Source organism: Crocuta crocuta, unplaced genomic scaffold, assembly GCF_008692635.1.
Source record: "Crocuta crocuta isolate KB4526 unplaced genomic scaffold, BGI_CrCroc_1.0 scaffold17, whole genome shotgun sequence".
NCBI classification, from domain to species: Eukaryota; Metazoa; Chordata; class Mammalia; order Carnivora; family Hyaenidae; genus Crocuta; species Crocuta crocuta.
In genome coordinates, this window is record NW_027532041.1 from 4,911,293 (window position 1) to 4,931,879 (window position 20,587).

The 20,587-nt window shown below is 39.2% G+C and overlaps 1 protein-coding gene across 6 annotated transcripts in view; it reads right to left on the reverse strand.

The window, feature by feature from the left end:
* TTN (titin) overlaps positions 1–20,587 on the reverse strand; it is a 272,276-nt gene that overhangs the window by 234,705 nt on the left and 16,984 nt on the right. For all 6 annotated transcript variants that reach the window (XM_077776374.1, XM_077776372.1, XM_077776373.1 and 3 more), the window contains 25 exons: positions 18,620–18,913; positions 18,393–18,515; positions 16,474–16,755; positions 16,157–16,222; positions 15,204–15,462; positions 14,924–14,987; positions 14,597–14,812; positions 13,513–13,655; positions 12,063–12,268; positions 11,073–11,306; positions 10,731–10,975; positions 9,267–9,538; positions 8,980–9,144; positions 8,717–8,885; positions 6,912–8,605; positions 6,489–6,770; positions 5,695–5,961; positions 5,328–5,600; positions 4,915–5,178; positions 4,565–4,825; positions 2,692–2,952; positions 1,890–2,153; positions 1,536–1,796; positions 1,149–1,409; positions 475–735 (listed from right to left, as the gene is read on the reverse strand). In XM_077776374.1, coding sequence (XP_077632500.1) covers positions 475–735; positions 1,149–1,409; positions 1,536–1,796; positions 1,890–2,153; positions 2,692–2,952; positions 4,565–4,825; positions 4,915–5,178; positions 5,328–5,600; positions 5,695–5,961; positions 6,489–6,770; positions 6,912–8,605; positions 8,717–8,885; positions 8,980–9,144; positions 9,267–9,538; positions 10,731–10,975; positions 11,073–11,306; positions 12,063–12,268; positions 13,513–13,655; positions 14,597–14,812; positions 14,924–14,987; positions 15,204–15,462; positions 16,157–16,222; positions 16,474–16,755; positions 18,393–18,515; positions 18,620–18,913 — 7,087 coding nt within the window. The remainder of the gene's footprint in view (positions 1–474; positions 736–1,148; positions 1,410–1,535; positions 1,797–1,889; positions 2,154–2,691; positions 2,953–4,564; positions 4,826–4,914; positions 5,179–5,327; positions 5,601–5,694; positions 5,962–6,488; positions 6,771–6,911; positions 8,606–8,716; positions 8,886–8,979; positions 9,145–9,266; positions 9,539–10,730; positions 10,976–11,072; positions 11,307–12,062; positions 12,269–13,512; positions 13,656–14,596; positions 14,813–14,923; positions 14,988–15,203; positions 15,463–16,156; positions 16,223–16,473; positions 16,756–18,392; positions 18,516–18,619; positions 18,914–20,587) is intronic.

The window sequence follows — 20,587 nt, forward strand, 5'->3', positions numbered from 1 at the left end:
GAAAAATTAACTTAATAGCTTTACGACATAATATACAGTTCACCCATTTAAAGTGTACAATTCAGTGGCCTTCAGTGTAGTCATCACCTGCAACCATTACCATGATCGATGTTAGAATATTCTCATGACCCCAAAAAGAAGCCATACCCCCTCTCCCCCCGAGAGCCCTTCTACTGTCTGCCCTCAGATTTAGGCACCAACCTGTGTCTCTACAGATTTGTGTATTCTGAAATTTCCTATAAATGGAATCACACAATATGTGGTCCTTTGTGAGTGGTGTCTTTCCCTCAGCGTAAAGTTGTTAAGGTTCATCCATGTTGTAGCGTGTATCAGCACTTGCTTTTTATGCTAACAGTGTTTCATTACATGGATACTCACATTTTGTTTCTCCATTCACGAATTAATGCACTGATTAACATTCTGCATAGTGTGTTTGGCATTTATTTTACGGATAGGATGTTTGTGAAACCATACCTTCCACATAAAGGGTGGCTGTTGATGTAGCTTTTCCAGCCACAAAGGTGTACTCAGCCGCATCCCCGAAGTGAACATTCCTGATGTTCAGTGAGTGCGTGAGCTTTTTGGTTCTCATCTGGCATCTGTCAGTTGATCTGATTTCCACACCATTCTTTAACCACTTGTACGAGATGCCTTCATAGTTCACCGTTACCTCAAAGGTAATGGTGTCTTTTTCTTCGGCATTGATGTCTTTCAGCATGGATGTAATCATGATTGCTGCAAAGGGGAAGGAAGTACACCCAAGGAGACTTTGTATCAGTATGATGTGAGTTATAACAAGCACAGAGTGAAAACTAGGGATGTGTTTAGTATGTCTGCTAAGGTGATTATAGTTCAGGGATATGAGCTATGATACCTTTCAGGTATCTCTATATAATAGGACAATGCCAAGCAGAGAGAGCTAGCGATAGACACTAGAGCATCTTTATAGGTAGCCTTTCCAGGCAACTTGAATCAGAAAATTTTAAACAGGTGGAGATACTAGTGCTTAACTCAGTGTGAACACGCAGTAGATGTGTCAATCAAGGATTTTTGAGTGCAGTAACTGCTTAGGAAGGAAGGTCTAGAATACGGAATAACCAGGAGTTTCTTGACTATTTCATATAGCTTTTTTTCATTTGTGTACTTACGGGTCACTTTCAGGGTGGCGCTGACTTGGTCATTGCCACAGACAAATGTGTATTCTGCAGAGTCCTCTGTGCTGGTGTTCATGATGATCAGCTGGTGGAGTTTCCCCTGCACGACTATCTTGAACTTCTCACTCATCTCAATCTCCACGCCATTCTTCAGCCACATGGAAGGGACATTGAAGTGGGACACCTCACACTCAAAGGAGGCATTTTTCGTCTCAGGTACCTCAATGTTTTTCATGGTTTTTGTAATATGCAGTGCTTGGGAAAATGAAAGAGCACTTCAGTTAGTATATTTTATTTAAAAAAAAGTGTCTGAAATCAACCAACCAAAAAATGAACCCATGGGCATCACCTAGGGAAATGTCACAGGGAGCTAATACTTACTCTCCACAAAAAGTTTAGCTTTGCACTCCAGTTGCCCTACCACGGCTGTATATTCCCCAGCATCTGAAGGGGAAATATGCTGCAGCATCAGTTTGTGAACCTTCCTTTCTGAGACCAGTCTGTGTTTGTCACTTGGTTTAATCTCCACGTTCTTGTGGAACCATTTTACCGGAACCGTGTCATGGGACACACTAACTTCAAAGGCAACGGTGGCATTTTCCAAGGCGGTCACATCTTTTGGCTTTTTAATGATCTTGACGGCTAATGAGAAAAGTTGAAACAATTCAGGGATATGGGTTAACTTCGTGGTAACCATTAACTGGCTACTTGTAAAGTGTCTCTAAATCAACTTACTCTCAACGTGCAGTCTGGCACTGGCTCCCAGCTTTCCAAGCTTGAAGCCATACACAGATTCATCCACAATAGCACAGTTTTTAATCCTCAGAGTGTAAACTGTTCCTTTGACTGAGATGTCATACTTGTCACTGGATTTCAGCACAACCCCATTTTTGATCCACTGGACGCCCTTTACATTAGGGTGTGTGAGTTCCACGGTGAAAACGGCATCCTGTGTCTCTGTCACTGTGAGGTTCTTGAGAGTCTTCTTAATTTTGACAGCTGGAGACAAATTTATGAGTGGTTTAGGAAATAAAGATGGTATCATCATGTAAAAGAAGTCCTGGAATAAGATCATTACCTGGCCATCTTGCAAAAGAATGGCTATCAAAAATTTTGAGGTTATGCAGCAGCTCTATTTTAAAAGACACCTCGAGATTATTTAGGAAAACCTGGGATCCAGTTTGAAATGTACACTGTGCAATGATTTTTCTATACTTAAATGAGATGAAGTTTGCACAGCCGTATACTAATAGCTCAATAGACTGGAGAAGAGCAAAAGAGGGATGGAGAATGAGAGTGTCTAATTAAACCGTCCCTCCAAGCTGGAACCTAAGAAATGGCTTCTTCACAGAAACACATCATGTAAGCAATTTTGCACCCTGTGGTCTATGGCTCAGAAACTTTGGAGAGTTTATAATGATTTTGTGAAATCATGCTTTATTACATCCAAAATAATTATACCACTGACTTTTAAAATGATAACCATCAAGAATGAAATATAATGTGGAATGGATAAATCTGTTGTCATATCACTAACCTTCAACTTTGAGTTTGGCAGAGGTTTTGGAGGTGGCCACCTTGTAGGTGTATTCTCCCATGTCATCTAATCTGCTGGCAGCAATGATAAGTCTCCTTTTGTGGTCATCTGATTCACTTCTGATGATGTTACTCAGTGGTAGGTGTTTGCCATCCTTCAGCCATTCTCCTTCAGCATCTGGGTTGGCAACTTCACATTCAAACACAGCTTCCTGTGACTCAGCCACAGTCTGATCAGTGAGTGGCTTGGAGATGGCCCCCCCTTTGGAACAAGAGAAGTACCAGTGTCAGTCCTTTAAAAAATATTTATACAAAAAGGAAGTCTTTGCACAATTAAATGTAAAATATCATATTTGAAAACATGATTTTGAATGTCGTGAATGGTCTAATTATCTTTACTCATACTGAGACGATATCACAGAAACCCCTATTCTAAGTATGCATGACTGATAACCAAGGAAAATACTGGAGTCAGGAAGGTTTTGTAAAGGGAAAGCAACTGATGAGTTAATACTGAATTCTAAAAACCATACCACATGGATGGCCTCTAACTCAATCCCTTCTTCAAAAGCATTCTACCTAGTCTTCTAAGGGTTGTGTCTAATCTTTGATTGGGAAAAGATGTGCTAAACAAAATGTATAGTCTTCAATGTCTCTATAAGATTCGAGACTCTTATGTACTAAAAATCACTATTGTAACAAGTGTCATCTCTTTTATGAAGCTTCTCACCATTGCCTCCATGACCATCATTCACCAGCAGAAAAAATTACTCCTTCAGCAAGTTAGATGCTGATGTATCTATCTGTCTCTCTCTAAATTGTGAATTCCTCAAGAAAAAATTTCATGCCTCATTCGTTTTTGTGTCCTGTGTTTCTAGCAGTCCTTGCCTATGGTAGAGCCTTAAAAAATGTTGAGTGAAATTATACAAGGGCTCATAGTTTTTTCTTATTTGCACACATTTAAAAACATGCAATTTATCTTAAACATGTCAGAGTGCAGGATCCAAAATTTTGTTGCAGAGGTGTTTTTTATGGTCAGGTATCTGAGGAAATTTTATGATGTAATAAAGTATAACCCATGTAACTGTCATACAAAGTGGGACACACAACTCTCATACGGACTACACAATTTAGTCTCGATGTCATATCTCAGCTCTTCAGTAATTAACTTGTAGTGAACTAAACAAATTAATGATGACTTCTAGTTTTTTCTGGGCAATTGATTTATGCTTTTGGTTCTTCATTTTGAAGCTAGGGATTTCTGCTGAATGAGAATGGTCTACTTCCTGTCTTAAGAAAGCGATATATAGATACATTGAATTATATTTTAAAATTTTCATTGGGTTCATAAAACAAGTATGAAGGGAACAAAAGAAACAAAAGTTAAAGAAAGAAGAGTGATTAAAAAAAAGAAATCTACCTTTAGGGTAGGAAAGTTTAAATAAAGCTCAGTTCAACAAATGTTTATTGATCGTCTATCATGTGCAATATGTTAGAGAACATAGATGGGATGGAAGCAAAATTCCAGATTGGAAAAGCTTATACTCTGGTGTGAGAAGAAGAAATAGGCAATGAGACAAGTAGGTGAAAAAGGCCATGGGAGAGACACACACACTAACTAATCCTGAGGTTGTAGGAGTAAGGTCTTACACAAACGGGAAGATTATGGAAGGCTTCACAAAAAGGCATTTGAGGTAGGTCTGCCCAGAAGCACATGGTGGGGACAGTATTGAGGGGACTACTGACTTCGAGAATAGCATAAGCAGAGGCATGGAAGAAGGAAACTGATGGGAATTTGGAAGGAAATGGGCCACGATTTCTTGAAGTGAAACAAGTGCCCCACATAAGAACTCAATCAGATTAAGTGTACCAACCTGCTACAGTAAGTTTGCCAGATGTCATATTTTCTCCAGCAAAAAATGTATATTTTCCTTCATCATCTTTCATCATATTTAGAACTGTCAATTTATATATTTTTCCATGAGCTTCAATTTTATATTTGGAACTGGGTTTGATTTCTTTGTCTTTAAAATTCCACAAAACATCAATTCCTGAGTGGGACAGCTCAACTTCTAAGACCACATTTTGGGTTTCTGTACAGGTAAGGTCACGAAGACCTCTGATAATTTTAATTTCTGGGGAAAAAGAAAAGAAACACTTGGTTAATATTACACTGGGAAAATAATGCTTAAAACAATGATAAGTTAAATGGAAGAATCCTTACTTTCCACAGAAAGATCACAGCTGGTTTCGACTCTGCCAACCATAAGCTTATAAGGTCCTTCATCTGAAGCATGGGTCCGGTTAATCACTAGTCGCTGCTTAGTGCCTTTGACAATGGCTTGTACACGATCATCAGGCTTGATTTGTTCATCATTTAAGTACCATTTAACAGAAGTTACATCAGGGACTGAGACCTTGCATTCAAGCACAGCCTTGGTACCCTCAATCACATTAACATCCTTTAGAGGGGTTATCACATCAACACCTGCAAAACCACAGACACACACACACACACACACACACACACACACACACACACAGATTTATTAATGTGACTTTTGTTTTAAATGTCTGCTAATTAAAGTTTTCTACCTCACTTAAAAATATACACATAAAAATGTATGTTGTACTCACTGTAGACAGAGACACGCCCACTGGTTGACAGTCCAAGGGATGGAATGGTGAAGGAGTAATTCCCAGCATCCTCCTTAGTCATGTCTTCAATAAGCAGCATATGTGACTGTTTGTCTATCACAATGTGAACCCTGTCACTGGGCTGCACTTCCTGGCCATCTTTCATCCAGACGCCTTCCACATTCTCTAAGGAGACCTTAACCTCAAGCTGAACGATGTCACCTTCACAGACTTTTTGATCACTAAGTCCTTGTAGGATAGCAATGGGCCGGGCTGTGAAATATGAGGAGAAAAATGAAAGTTATGGTCAGTTTTTATCAAGAAGCCATGGTATTCACTGCAGGCCAAAAGGAACAGGCAGACTTACGTTTCATCTTTAGTTTACAGGTTGTCTTTTTGCTATCGACAACAAAGCTGTATTCTCCCTGGTCTTCTTTGGTCACATCCTTAACAGTGAGGTTCTGACGTCCACGGCGAGACGTAATTGTGTATTTACCATTGGATTTCAGCTCCACACCATTATGATACCATTTGCCTTCTATATTTTCTGGGGATATAATGCACTCTAACTCTCCTGAAAATGATTCCGGAACTTCTATATCCTGAAGTTCCTTCACAAACTCAACAACGGCACCTGGGGCATAAGATAAAGAGAAGTTAATTTTTCTTGAGAGTTACACATCTAGACTTAGGTTAGAAAAAATTTCTTGTAAGTCTCTTAAATCCCCCATGCTATCAGGAATATTCTTAATGTCTACCTACTGATGAACTGAGAAATATGCTTTCAATGAAAAGACGTTATTTTACTTAAAACAATTCTTAAAACACAGAATTTTATTCCAATATAAAAATTTAAAAACAAGGCATCAAAATAACCTTGATTTTTAATCCCAATTGTCACTAACATGAGAGAAGAATGTCATATGATGCCATCCAATAATTTTGAAATAAACTTTTCATTTTGAAACAAATAAAAATAAAAAAATAAATCCAAATTGTCAATAATCTCAATTAGTGGTATACATTCAGGAATCTTGTTACAGAGGTTATATTCAACTCCCACGTAGTTCTTTTTATAAAAGGAAAATTGCAAAGCTAATCTTATCACATACTAAGGGCGACTTTAGCACTTAAGTAAGTAGTGAAATTATCATTTACTACCTTCGACGATAAGTTTTGCCGTTGTTTTTACATTTTCATCTTCCACAAGTACACAGCTGTAGTCTTCAGCATCAGACGTGTCAATTGTCAGTATGGAGAGGAAGTGAACCTTTCTGTCTGAGTGCATTCTGTATTTATCTCCTGTCTGAACCTCCACACCATCTTTATACCATTTCACTTTGACAAACGGCTCTGAAGTTTCACATTCAAAGGTTGCCATGGTGTCTTTTTCCTTAGCAACCACATCTTGTAATTCCTGTGTGAAAATGATCGATTGCTTGGCTATAAGGAAAGGGGGGGAAAAGACATTATATTAAATTAATTCACAATTTGAATCATAGGAAAATGAAAAAAAGAAATACACTAATGGATATTCATGGATAAATAGAGACAGATCCATCAACCCAAAGATGCCAAAATTACCTTGGACAAGTAAGAAGGCATGGCTTGAGGTTTCTCCAGCTATGTTGATGGCTTTCACCATAATGCTGGCAGAGTCCTCAGCAGTCACATCTCTTATGACCAGTTCACAAACATTGTCTTCGGGCCAGTACCAGTAGATTCGGTCAGAGCGTTCAATCTTTACACCATTTTTGTACCATTCACATTCAGGATCTGGTCTTCCCACCACTCTGACCCGGAAGTGTGCATCAGATCCTTGGCCCACTGTTTGGCTTTGGATTCTTTCAAAGATTTTAGGAGCCTCCATACTAGGACTTAGTTCAATTTTATCAGGTTTAAAAGTTGGAATAGTGATTTTGCCTTCTTCAGCAAGGGCTTTCTTTTCCTCTTCAGTTAATTCTTTGGTCCAGTGGAGAAGTTCATCTTTTGTCTTCCTTAGGAGTTCTTCATAGGATTCATCCTTCTTACGAGACTTGAGCTCCACAGCAGTAATTGCTTCGTAATATCCCTCCTCAGTTCTGCGCTTGAATTTACTGCGCAGCTCTTCTGACTCTTCAGATACCTTTTCATGGGTGATTCTTTCAGCCCTTTTCAGCTTCACAACTTCCTTGGTTTCAGTGGTGTCAACAGGTCTATCTACTTTTTGTACTTCAAACTGAAGTTTTCCAGGTTCGTGTACATGAAACTCGGGCTTAGGTTCAGGGGCTCGTCTAAGGACAGACCTAAAATCTTCCCTCTGTTGGATCTCAAGTTTCACTTTATGCTCTATCACACCTTCAGGATTTTCTGCAGTAACCTTGACTTCCCCTGTATCATATGATTTGCAGTCCACGATGTCCAAATAATGGATGCCATCATAGCGAACTCTGAACCTTTTGCTTTTGCGAATGAGCTGTCCATTGAGGTACCAGTTGACTTTGGGTTGAGGGTAACCGGTCACTCGGCAACGGAATCTAGCAGTCTCCCCTTCAAGTACTCTTACTGGCTCTGGGAACAAGACGATGTCTGGCTTTTGCTTCTCTTTCTGATCTGTTGTTACACCTGTAAGTGCACCTTCGTGAGCCATCCTCTCTAATTCCTCAATTCTTTGTAAGCCTTTCCTCCCCTCAGGCAATTGAGATTCTTCCACAAGACTTTTTTCATCTTTAACAATAAGTGTAGCAGATGTGTGATCTGTTCCATATTTGTTAGTAGCTCTGCAAGTAATGATACCGCTATCTCTGGAATATGCAACCCCGTAATCAAGGCTGCAATACCCAAACTCATTGATCATACGGAGCCTGTTGGCTGCTTCAAGTGGCTTTCCATCATGGAGCCATTCCACCACCATTGTTGGGTCACCAATTGGTGTTAGCCTACACTCAAAATGGGCAGGCCCAAAGCGCTTGAGTCTTAAGGAAGTGAGTTTTTTCTTGAAAAATGGCTTCTGTTGTTTCTCTTTATCATAAAGGTCACCCTCTTCCCATTGCTCTTGACCATATCGCAGATGGAGGGGCTCCAGTTCTGGAGCTGCAATCTCTTTTGCTCTATAGGTCCCTCGTGGGATGATTAATTTTCTCTCTGGTTCAGGCTCTGCAAACTCAACTTCAACATTTACTTTGCACCTTGTAGTGTCTCGGCCAGCCTTATTGATAGCAGTTGCAGTATACCAGGCAGAATCTTGGCTGACAGTGGAATCAATTCTAAGGGCAGCTTCTCCCTTTATCCCTTCAATTCTATTAAAAGAGAAAAAAAAATTAAAAATTTCAATACAGAAGTAGTTATTGTTTCCTTAGTTATTTGGATTTGATAATGAGCTTAGTTTTATTATTTTCAAGCAAACTTACATGATTCTAGGATATTTATGAGGTACAATGATGTCACTGTTTTTCAGCCATACAATATCAGGATTGGGATTACCCGTAGCTCTGACTTTCATTTCAAGTCGAGAACCTTCCTTTATATTGACATTTTTTAGTTTTTCCACGAACATTGGTTTTACCTGATGTTCCACAGCTGGAAGAGAAAAATTGTGATTCAGAGTGAATAAGGCTGAAACACCTGTTTATAGCCCAACTGATAAGGTAGTTTCTTTTCTAAGGGCAAATACCTTCCACAGTTAAAATCACTGAAATCGACGATTTGCCTGCTCTGTTTTGGGCAACCACAGTCCATTCACCAGAGTCACTGGGGGATGCAGGGACAATAATCAGTGATTGGGTACCATCTTCTTTAATGACTACTTTATGGGTATAATCATTGACAATTTGCTGGCCTGTAAAAAATAAGTGGAAAGGAAAACATAGATTAAAACAGTTCTTTTTAAAAAGTGTTGTACATACATATAAGCTTATTTTTGGGTTTAATGATTTGTAGGTAAAAATTCATCATACTTACCATCATGAAACCAAAAGGTCTCTGGCATAGGTCTACCGACAACCTTTAAGTCAAATCTGGCAGTTTGTCCTTCTAAACATTTGAAAGAAGCAGGCTTTAACACAAAGACTGGCTTATACAGTCTCTCAAGTTGTGACTCATCTGTTTCCTCCAGCCGACGTCCAGGGGACATTCTTGCAGGGGACATCCGTGCAGGTGACATCCTTGCAGGAGACATCCGTGCAGGAGACATGCGTATAGGAGATCTACTCACTGAACGTGGAGAAATGGATCTGAAAAACAAAAGCAAAACAATATTTTCATGAGGCCCAGAGAAAACAAAGCAAAATAAATCTCTTTCTTCATGTTATTTTAGAATATACTTCATATACATATTAGAAGACACTTCAAACTCATTGGGATCCAAAACAGAATACATTATTGTTGCCCTCAAATCCATGTTTTTCATATATCCTCAATTCCAGTCAGTATTATTGAACATAGCCAAGTACTCAGCCTTAAGATCTTGGTACAATTCTTAATACAGTCTTTCCCTCATCACCTGAATTAGTCACCAAATCTTTCTGATTCAACTGCCAAAATGTCTCAATGAATGTTTGTTGGTTAAATAACCCAACGAATAAATTTATAAAAAAAAAAAGAAAAATATAATTTTTTACTCAAGAGAAGGGAAAACATAGAAATTATATTGGAAAAAACCCAAAAACCTATTTATCCATTGCAGCCAGACTGGCTTGGAATGAATTTCTTTCTTTCTTTTTTTTTTTTTCAATATTTTTATTTATTTCTAGGAGAGAGAGAGAGAGACAACGTGAGCAGGGGAGGGTCAGAGAGAGAGGGAGCCCGACGCGGCGCTCGAACCCACGATCCGCGAGATCATGACCTAAGCGAAAGTCGGACGCTTAACCGACTAAGCCACCCAGGCGCCCCTGGCTTGGAATGAATTTCAAGTGCTGGCACAATCACTTACAGGGCAGGAGAACTAAGACAATTTTCATATGTTCACAAAGATTAAGTGTCCCCACTTCCAAAATAGTAATAACAATACCTACATTGCAAGGTTGTTGTATAAATTAGAGAGAACATGTGTAAAATCAGGTATTAAGTAAACCTTTACAGTTTTCAATATATTAGTTCTAGCACCAGGAGATGAATAGCATGCTGCACGAATGACAATGCTTTGCTCACCTTGAGCCAGGACAAGATAAAAACTCTTGGCAATCATCTGTATTGCTAATGGCAAGTTTTGGTGCTATCTCCACTTTCTCTCTTTCCCTCTTTCCCTTCCTTCCTTCCTTTTCTTTCCTTTTTTCTTTCCTTTCCTTCCTTTCCTTCTTTTCTTTTTCTTCCCTTCTTTCCTTTCTTTTTTGTTTTTAGCCCCCACACAACAGCAATTTGCTATTGGAATAGTTGGTGTTTTAAACAATTCAAATATTAATCAACCCAAATTACTCTGAGGCTTACCTGATTCTGCTCACTGGCTCTGGTGTGGGTATGTAAGTTGGAGCACCGAGAGGCGCAGCAGGCTCCACATACAACTTCCCTGAGCAAATTGCATTTCCCTTAATATTGCTGGCAAATGCAGTATAGATGCCTTCGTCTTCTGGAAGAACAACAGGTATGCGCAGACTAGCTCTGCCGTCCTGCAGAAATTCCATTTGGTATCTCTCTCCATGTTTGATTCGCTTGCCATCTTTGTACCATGCAATCTGCAAATGATATTTTGAAAAAAAATTTAGATAAAATAATTATTGTAGCTGATGTGCATCATTATTGTAGTGTGGAGGCATGAAGGTTACGTTTTACCTTGGGTAATGGATAGCCAGACATCTTGCAATGAAAAGTAACACCCATTCCCTCAAGAATTCTGTAATTTTTGATTCTTAAATCAAATCCTGCTTCAATAGCTTCAGATTCAGAAATGTCAACTGCCATCTTTTCTTCTCCATCTTCTTCAAGAAGTTCTTCTAATGTAGTCTTTATTATTCTGTATTCAATTTCTTTGATGAGCCTCTCTTCGAAGGAGGAAATATGGAATTCCTATGTAGTAAAAAAGATGATAGTTTGTTAAAAATATATAAATCCTGACGGTCAGAAATGTTTTAAGACTATTAGTTTCAGGGGCACCTGGGTGGCTTAGTCAGTTAATCATCAGACTCTTCATTTTGGCTCAGGTCATGATCTCACAGTTCATGAGATTGAGCCCCTTATGGGACACTGTGCTGACAGGGTGGAGCCCACTTGGGACCCTCTCTCTCCCTTTCTTTCTGCCCCTTTGCTGCTCCTGCACATGCTGTCTTTCAAAATAAATAGATAAACTTTAAAAAAGAGTATTAGTTTCAGAGATAAGGATTCAAGTTTTGGGGGAAACGTCCAGAAAGATTTCTGTTTTTGTTTTTTTCAGTGAGAATTATAGGAGTCCCTGTTTTGTTTTCTAATCTGCATTACCATCATCTCTGTCAGCTCATGCTGTGGCATCTTGGGTCATGATATTCTAAAGGCACAGGTTACTTTGGGATGTTCATCCTACAGATGAAGGAATTTGGGCAGTAGTGGACCTGGTCATCCTAGTATTTATCTTTTCCTGCATATTCAAAATCCCTATTTCCAAAGCCACATTATGCAACATGTCATGAAGGTTAAGGAAACTCATCAGCAGTGAACCTAGACCTAATAACTACAGTCCAACCCTGACCCTGTCACCTGAAAATGAAAATACCAAACAAAAAGAGGGACACCTTGGAAAGAAAGGGTAATCTATGAGATGATTTGCTTGGTCATTCTTCTTATACCCACCTGTTCTTCTACAAAAGTCCTGACCATTACAGTATCTTTGGCCATTTTTTTCCTAATTAAGGCCTGTTCTTTTTCATACTCTTTTTCATAATCAGAGTATAAAAATCCAGGTGCTATTTCTCCAACTTTAGGTTCTTGCACAAATGCAGTCATTTGTGTTTGGTAAAGCATTTCTTGCTGGGACTTCATCAGTGACTCATAATCAGCTAGAAGTTAAGAAGAGAAGTGAATTTCTGTAAGTTTTGACTTAAATTCCAGTATAGTTAACAGTGTGATATTGGTTTCAGGTGTACACTATAGTGGTTCAACAATTCCATACAACACCCGGTGATCATCCAGGCAAGTACCCTCATTAATCTCCATCACCTGTTCTACCCATCCCCCACCCACCTCCCCTTCAGTAACCATCAGTGTGTGCTATATAGTTAAGAGCCTGTTTCTTGGTTTGTCTCTTTCTCTTTTTCCACTTTGCTTATTTATTTTAAGAACACAAGTTAATTTTTAATGTTCTTAGGAAAAGCCTTCATATCACTTCATTCAGGTGAGTCCTGTACTAGGGAAAGTTGATAACCAAAAACCAGATTTTCCAAATTTTACTCTCAAAGTGCTCAATATATATATTAGATTGAGATTCAAAAACAAACTTTCATTGACAAGTCAAAGCAGCCACTACTATTGTAGAAAGAATTTTATGTTGGCATTCAGTTCTTTAGGAAACATCCTAGTGATCTTCCTAATTTGGTACGTGGCATTTGGCAATTCATTTATCTTCCTGGGGCTTGAGGGCTCTATCTGCTAAATTAGGATAATATCCTAACTTGCTATAAGGGGTCTTGGGCAGATCAAATGAGACAAAACAAGGGATGGTCCACTGCAAATTCGAACAATTAAGCAAAAGTAAATGTGACCCACAGATACATTTGGTTTGGCCTGAATGTTGTTATGCCTTTTGTCAAATTACTTATGAATCCTGAAAATCTTGATTTCCAGGTTTTCTTTAAAACACCAGAAACTCTAGGAACATTGAGCCTGGCAGGTGTGTGCCTGGTTACAACACAGTGGAGGCGGGGAATTACTGCCCCCTTGAGGCAGGGCATATACTCTCCAGTTTGTCACTGTCTTCACAACACTCACTAATATCTGCCTGGATCTGGAAGGCAACTAGGTTTGCAGTCTTTGCATCTCCAAAGGCATGATATGTCTAGAAATGTAAGCACCAGGTAGAAACTTCGTGCTAGAACCCTGATATCTAACACCAGGATGGCTTTTGAGGCCATGTGGTCTAAAACATTTTCTACCTAGCTGAGGCCAAGAGAGGGTAGTGACGAGGACAGAGCCAGTCTCTCAGAACTGGGATATTTAACAGGCCTTTGACAAACACACAGCACTGCTACTCCCCTGCATTTCCATTCCTATCATGCACAGAGGAAGTCCTGAGAGCTGCGCTTACCTTCCTCCAGTAGGGAGGCAGAGGCAGAAGTCTCGCCATGCTTATTACGAATAACAATAGTGTATTCTCCAGCATCATCAGCAAAAGTCATTGAAATCACCAGTCTGCACTCTCCAGTTTGTTTGTTGTAACTCACTTTGTATCTTTATGGAAATGAACATACATAAAATTCACTCACAAATAACCGTATGTGAATAAACAAACCCTCATGCGGATCTATGGTACAAAATTCAATGATCTTAACCATGTGACCAAGCTCCATATAGAATAGAAGATTGCTGAAAAAGGGGGAAAGTGCATGAACAGGAGTAACGAGGGCCAAACAACTTAAAATGTTCATTGTATATAAGGCTCATATATTCTTTGAAATAAATGATAGACTATAATACTACTAGAATCAGCCACATGGAAAGGGCATCAGTGTTTATGTGAGTGAATGATGAGGTCAGTTAAACACTTGGGTATTTCTCTTTGTTCAGTACTTTGCTCCTTGTTTCATGTGAAGATCAAATGAATAATCAAAACAATAAATCCCTTTTAAATATTTCAGTCTTAAGCCCCTGGTATACTGTATATCTTCTTATTAAGACATAAGAGGTACACTTTTAGATGATTTGTCTCAATTTGCAGAAAATTCAAAGCTAAATTTTACATTCAGTTATAACAAATTTATTAGCATAGATTTTCATGTATAACTTTCTTCTTCATTACAGGACCCTTGTTATTTTCTCTTTCAGTGATTTAATTATTATGCATTTTTACTGAATGCTGTCTTAGATGCTTTCTAGAAGAACATGTGTATGCGTGTAAAAATCCACATTTTCTCTGTTTCACTAGCGCTATACAGGAATCGAACTAGAGTATAAAGAAATCTATCTTCTATCCACTTTTGTCAAGTAGCTTTGTTTCTCGGTAAGACTTTGTGCAAAAATGTAAAAATAGCTCAAAACATACTCTGAAGTTTCCATAATGAAAGAGCCTACATTTGGAGGATGGTGGGGTAAATATATCCTACTTCTTTCTAGGCTTCCTTATACATATCATACAAATAACAGAGAACGCTATCAGTCAGCCATCAACACACCTGTATCCCGAGGTGAGAGGGACACCAGATTTTTTCCAGTAGACGTGGGGCTTTGGATTGCCACCAACTTGACATTCAAACACAATGCTCCCGCCTTCCACCAGTTTCTGGACCACTGGTTTTGTAATAAAGAAGGGAGCGGCAGGTTCTCCGGGTACCGCTTGTTCCTCTGTGATGCTGGTATCAGTCATTACCACATCTCTTGACTCTACCAAGCTGGAAAGAGAATTCAAATTAGCTTCTGGGCTGCAATCTGCCAATACCAAAGGGATTAAAAAAAAAAAAAATCAAAACTGTCCTAGAACAAAAGCAGAAGAATGTTTTTACCGTTTCTCTTCTGTGGTAAATTTCTCAGCCACAGTGGTTGTTTCCTTTTCAAACTCTTCTGATGCTGGAAGAAGAAAGAAGTTTCTCATTTAAGTCAGGCATTTAGTCTGTTTTGTTGGTGACCTCTGTTTAGCGTGACAGTTAGGTTGACCCCTTAACCTAGCCCCAGTTCCCACAGGGGACACCATTACGGACTGTACAGAAACCATACTGTGGAAAGAAGTGTCGGCTGAGAGTAAGATGGCAGGTACAAATGGGCAGTGGGAGTGTGGCCACAAACCTTGCACAGCTAGATAGCAGGATGTGCTGACAGTCCCAGCCTCGTTCACAGCGCTGCAAGTAAATCGCCCGCTGTCTTCCGCAAAGGCTTCTCGAATCATAAGACGAGCGATTCCACTCTGGAAGGTTATCTGGAAATCAATGGAACTTTCTATTTGGTAGTCTTCCCTGTACCATGTCACTTTTGGGGATGGGTATCCAGAAATGTGGCACTCCAAGGTGACAGATTCACCTTCTATAACAGTCACATTTTTTAAGCCCTGGAGAAAGAAGAAAAAGGAAATACTGATAACGTGTACATATCCATTAATCATCTCTATAAGTTATAACAAGTGTCAGAATTTGCACATTCTAATATTTTTTTAAAGGCCAAGACTCTAGAAATATTAATAAAGAGACTCCTTTGAAAAGTTATTTCCTAACTTTAAATAAATGTAAGGCGTTTCCAAGATCATAAAGCAGAACTATATTAACGCCATTTAATGGGGCAACTCTGTACCCTCTGTTACTCTCATGTATTTAAATCCCAATGGGACGTAAATGTTCAGCAGCAAATGCTGCCACTTCACCAAGCTTTTCATGTTAGCCCCATCTGGAAGTACTCTATTCTTCCCCCATTGGGATGCTTATCACCATCTAGATTTTTGCTTGTTTATGTACTTTTCTTTAACAGTAAGGCTAAAAGTTCAAAGAGGGCTAGATTGGTCTTTATATCTCCATAACACTCCCAGCAATCCCTTAGGCCTAACAGAAACTCATTAAGTCTGTGGACTATGTGACTGATCATTGCCACACAGAATTCCCTCTTTTCTTGCCAAATAGTGTGTCATCTTAAAATTAGCATTTGTGAACTCACTAATGCCATTTTCCAGTTTAAAAAATTGACCTTTGCGTGTATTAAAATTATCTAACCAGATATGCATATGGTCCAATGCAATCAATTTCGTCACTCACCGAGACCAAAGTTGGTGGAGTAACAGGAATTTCAACAGGTGCAGGTACTCTTGCTGTTTCTGTTACCTATGAATTTTACAAAGGACGTTACAGAATGTCTGTGGCATAAGGGGCAATCCCATTAACTCTTAGCACATGCAAAATTATAAAAATAATTTGAGGAAAAAGAGCTCTGCCCCACACCAGACTCAATAAAATTAAGTTGGAGCATGGTAAAGGAGGAAGGCAGGATGTCTGAGGACTTCTGTGGCACAAACCGGCCGTGCGCCTGCTCAATAGGAAGGGGTCAAGAGACAGTGTACAATCCAGTGACTGACCTTGGTTTCGCGCTCATGCAGTACTTTGTAGCGCTCTTCATGGACTGTGCCGCCAGTGATGCTCACCCCTACCTCCTTTTTCACTTCAACGCCAGCTTGGCTCTTGTAAGTGTCTGGCGTGTCAGTGAAGGGGAACTGTGGAGAGGGGGTGGGTTCTGCTCTCACTCTAGTCTCAGCAGGCTTCACAGTGGGTGCCTTTACTGACTTGGTGATCTTCTGAGCAGAAGACGTGGCTGACAACTCTTTCTGTAATGTGGCGATAGCGCTACCGGCTATCGATGCCTAAATGGAAACAGAATGATCTGTGTCATGGTTCAGAAGTCCATGGCTACTATCAAGAACTCTTTGGTGGGTCAGAGTCTATTTTCTATATTGTCAGTTATTTTAATGCTCTCATTCTCAATACATTTGAAAATATCTTTCTTAGGGCACCTGGGTGGCTCATAGGGTTAAGCAATTGACTTCAGCTAAGGTGATGATCTCACAGTTCGTGAGTTCGAGCCCTGTGGTGGGGCTCTGTGCTGACAGCTCAGAGCCTAGAACCTGCTTCAGATTCTGTGTCTCCATATCTCTCTGCCCGTACCCCACCCTCCCCCCATGCTCTCTCTCTCTCAAAAATAAATACACATTAAAAAAGTTGAAAATATTTTTCTTAGAGAGTTGTATTTAGAGCTCCTTATTTTATGCTCTTATCATAAAGGGACGGAGGAGTTTCTAAAGCTCAGTGATGAATTTTCACTTAACCACCCTGCAAACACTACCGTGGGAAATTCAAAATCAGGCAATTATTAAAATATTTGGTAAATTCCCAAGAACTACTTTATTTTTTTTTTCCCAAGAACTACTTTAAAATAGTTTAAAATTATAAAGTTTCAGCTTCAGATCTGTGTGGAAGGTAAACACAGAGACATTATGAAAATATTTTAAAGGCTATCTCACTCTTTATATTCTGTCACTGTCTATGGTTATTTGATTTCAATAGGGATTCGGGGCTATTCCAAATATAGGTGTTAAACATACTTTACAATTCTTTTTTCTTTTTATATTTTTTAAATGTTTTTTATTTATTTCTGAGAGAGAGTGTAAGCAGGGGAGGGTCAGAGGGAGAAGGAGGGAGGTACAGAATCTGAAACGGGCTCCAGGCTCTGAGCTAGCTGTTAGCACAGAGCCCGACGCAGGGCTCGAACCCACGAACAGTGAGATCATGACCTGAGCTGAAGTCGGACGCTTAACCGACTGAACCACCCAGGCGCCCCACTTTACAGTTCTTTGAAGACACACAAGATTTGCATTCTACATGTTGGATGTGCATAAGAGGAACAATAACTAATATTAAGGATTATTATGTGCTGTCAACTTGCTAACGTTTTTACATGCATTAACTTGTCCCGACGGCAGAGCTAATAGGAGCAGAGCTAGGACACTAATCCAAGACTGTGTGATTCCACAATCCACCCCAACTGCCACACAATACCGCCTCTCTCCATTTTATTATGTTGTGTACATGAATATATGATTTCTCAGTGACTGACTCTGTTATATTGAATATAGGATTTCTCAATGTCTGACTTTATTATTGATATACATTCACAGCTAAGTTACTTTGAAATGTTTCTCAGCATAAGGAAAACGAAACTGTACAATGCACCGTCTTTTACAGAACGTGAAACAGAGAGAAGCCGATACAGATTCGTGTCTTCTCAGAGGGATATGATAACCACCTCTGCTACTTACGCTCACCCTGCTGGGCAAGTTTCAGAAGCCAAACCTCAGGGGCTTCAGAGTCTCTTATGAATGCAAACAGACATCACCAAAAAAGAGGCTCACACTGGCCGCCACCAAAGATACTGTACGTCACGCATTAGGTAGTTATTTCCTGTGAGCCAGACAGTTCTTTGTCACTCTCTTTAACTTCTTACCTCATATCCATGCTCCGTCTTCGGAATAGAAATTTTTGAAACAGTAAAGTGAGGGCTTGCTGTGCGGGGGCGTTTATCCACATGGACTAATCTTTCAGTTGTTAGATCTGTAGTTTTCTTGATCTGCATTGAAATGAGACTCAGTGACACCACTGTCCACCAGATGACCTCGGCAGTTACGCTTGCTTTCCCATAAACAGGGTAAAAATCCAGGGGTACAGACTCACCTGTGATGAAATGTGCATTCCCATTTGATCAGTAGTTGTGATATGAGTCTCAGAAGGAGCTTGGATCACTCTAGGCTTGACTGCTTTAGGGACAACGTGGGGCTCCGAGGCTGGACGCTGGGGATGCTCAGCTACCTTTGTGGCAGAAATGTGCTCTTTGTAGCCATACTCCAAAGTGGTCTGCTGAGCGTACGATTCTTTAGGGTGCTCCGGCTCCCTGGGCTCTCTGACCCGGGCCTGGTCTACTGCAGCAACGACTGTTGCTACAGCTTCTGCCTTTTTCCCAACGTCCACCTGGAGACAAGGTTCCCAGGATTAATACACAGTAATACCAGGTCAAGCTGAGACATGTTCTTTAAGGATAGTCATTAAGAACAAATGCCTACAGGTGTGATAGGCAGATGGCACCCGTGTTACATGGCTCTGTTAATGCCTCCAGAAATGTAACGCACAGATGCAATTAGGAACTTATTTCACTGATTATTATAATGTAACAGACATCTAGTTGGATATACTCTGTACACACCTGTTTAATTACACAAGACATTAAGTCACACAGACACCACATGGGACAAGACAGTATGGATATAAAATAGTAATGAGATTTTGAGTTTTTCTAGGATTTTGTCTGAGGCAGTTAATTAGCACTTGGGAAATCAGAACTTTGGGGATGGTTATCTTCATTGATTATTTTTATTATCCTGCCAATCACTTAGTCTAGTGTTGTTGCAAAGACAGCAATGATAAAAATACACTCAAAACCATCATAGACCCATCCAGAAAAATCAGGTGCTACAGAGTTGTACAATTGCACGCAAATCTGAGATAATGTGAAAGCTCATGAAACATAGTGAGCATGTTAATTTTCTTATGATTCCCTAGGGATAAGAATTTTTAATCTATTAGGAAATATCTTTCTTAAAAAACATGAGATTGTGATTAAAATGAAAGTGTTAATCATATTTGGATTCAAGAGAACCACCTTTTGCAGTGAAGTTCAATTTACTTTCATTATGACTGGGTGTTAAAGTGCAGAAAAAACCAGAAATGTTGTTTTCTCATTTCCATGAATCTGATTAACATAAATGAAAACACAGTCTGCAGAGGTGTTTCTCTTTTAAAGAAAGCAAACTAGCTGGTGTGGCTTATAAATTAGGAGTCTATGCAATGCTTGGAAATAGCATATCCTAAAAATCACTTCACTGTGTCCATCACTGCTGTTTAAAAGTAATGCTGGAATGGTTTATTAATGTCCAGTTTTCTTTTCTGCTGGTGTGAATAGAATCTAGATCACAGCTGAAATGTTCTTCAAGGATGCTACCTATGTATCTGTTAAAAATATTCTCTCAATCATTTAGGATATAAATGAGGAGTTTTTTTTCTAAGATGAAATTGCGCCTTTAGTGATCAAGGGCTTCATTCAGTCCTCCCTTCCAGTAAGCCACAAACAGCCTAATCTGCCTTGAAGGATTGCAAATGCCATTTACGCTTTACCATTGCATCTTAGAAGAAACTGTAAAATATACGCGAGGCTTAGGTGAGTTTGTCCATCTGATCTTCTTTTTTAAACCATATAAGCCATTAGTTGATTTTAATTTTATAGAGGTTTTAAATTATGTCTTTGATAGATAACAGAACATATTTAATATATTATGTATATTTTACATAGACTAAAGATTCAAATGAGATATAATGTAAATGTAGTAATTCTATACAGTAATATATCTTAACTATATATACACTTTTAATACATATAAAGTCTGATATGCCATTCTATATATGTGTGTGTAGACACACACTATATTATTTTGCTTGCAGAGTGATTACATTTATATTATATCTCATTTGAATCTTTCAACCAGTCTACGAGGTAATCTAGTTGAGTTTTAGTTTTATTTAACAATGAGAAAACTCAGGCTCAAAGAAATGATAATTTGTCAACCAAAATGTACAAATATACAAATCTTG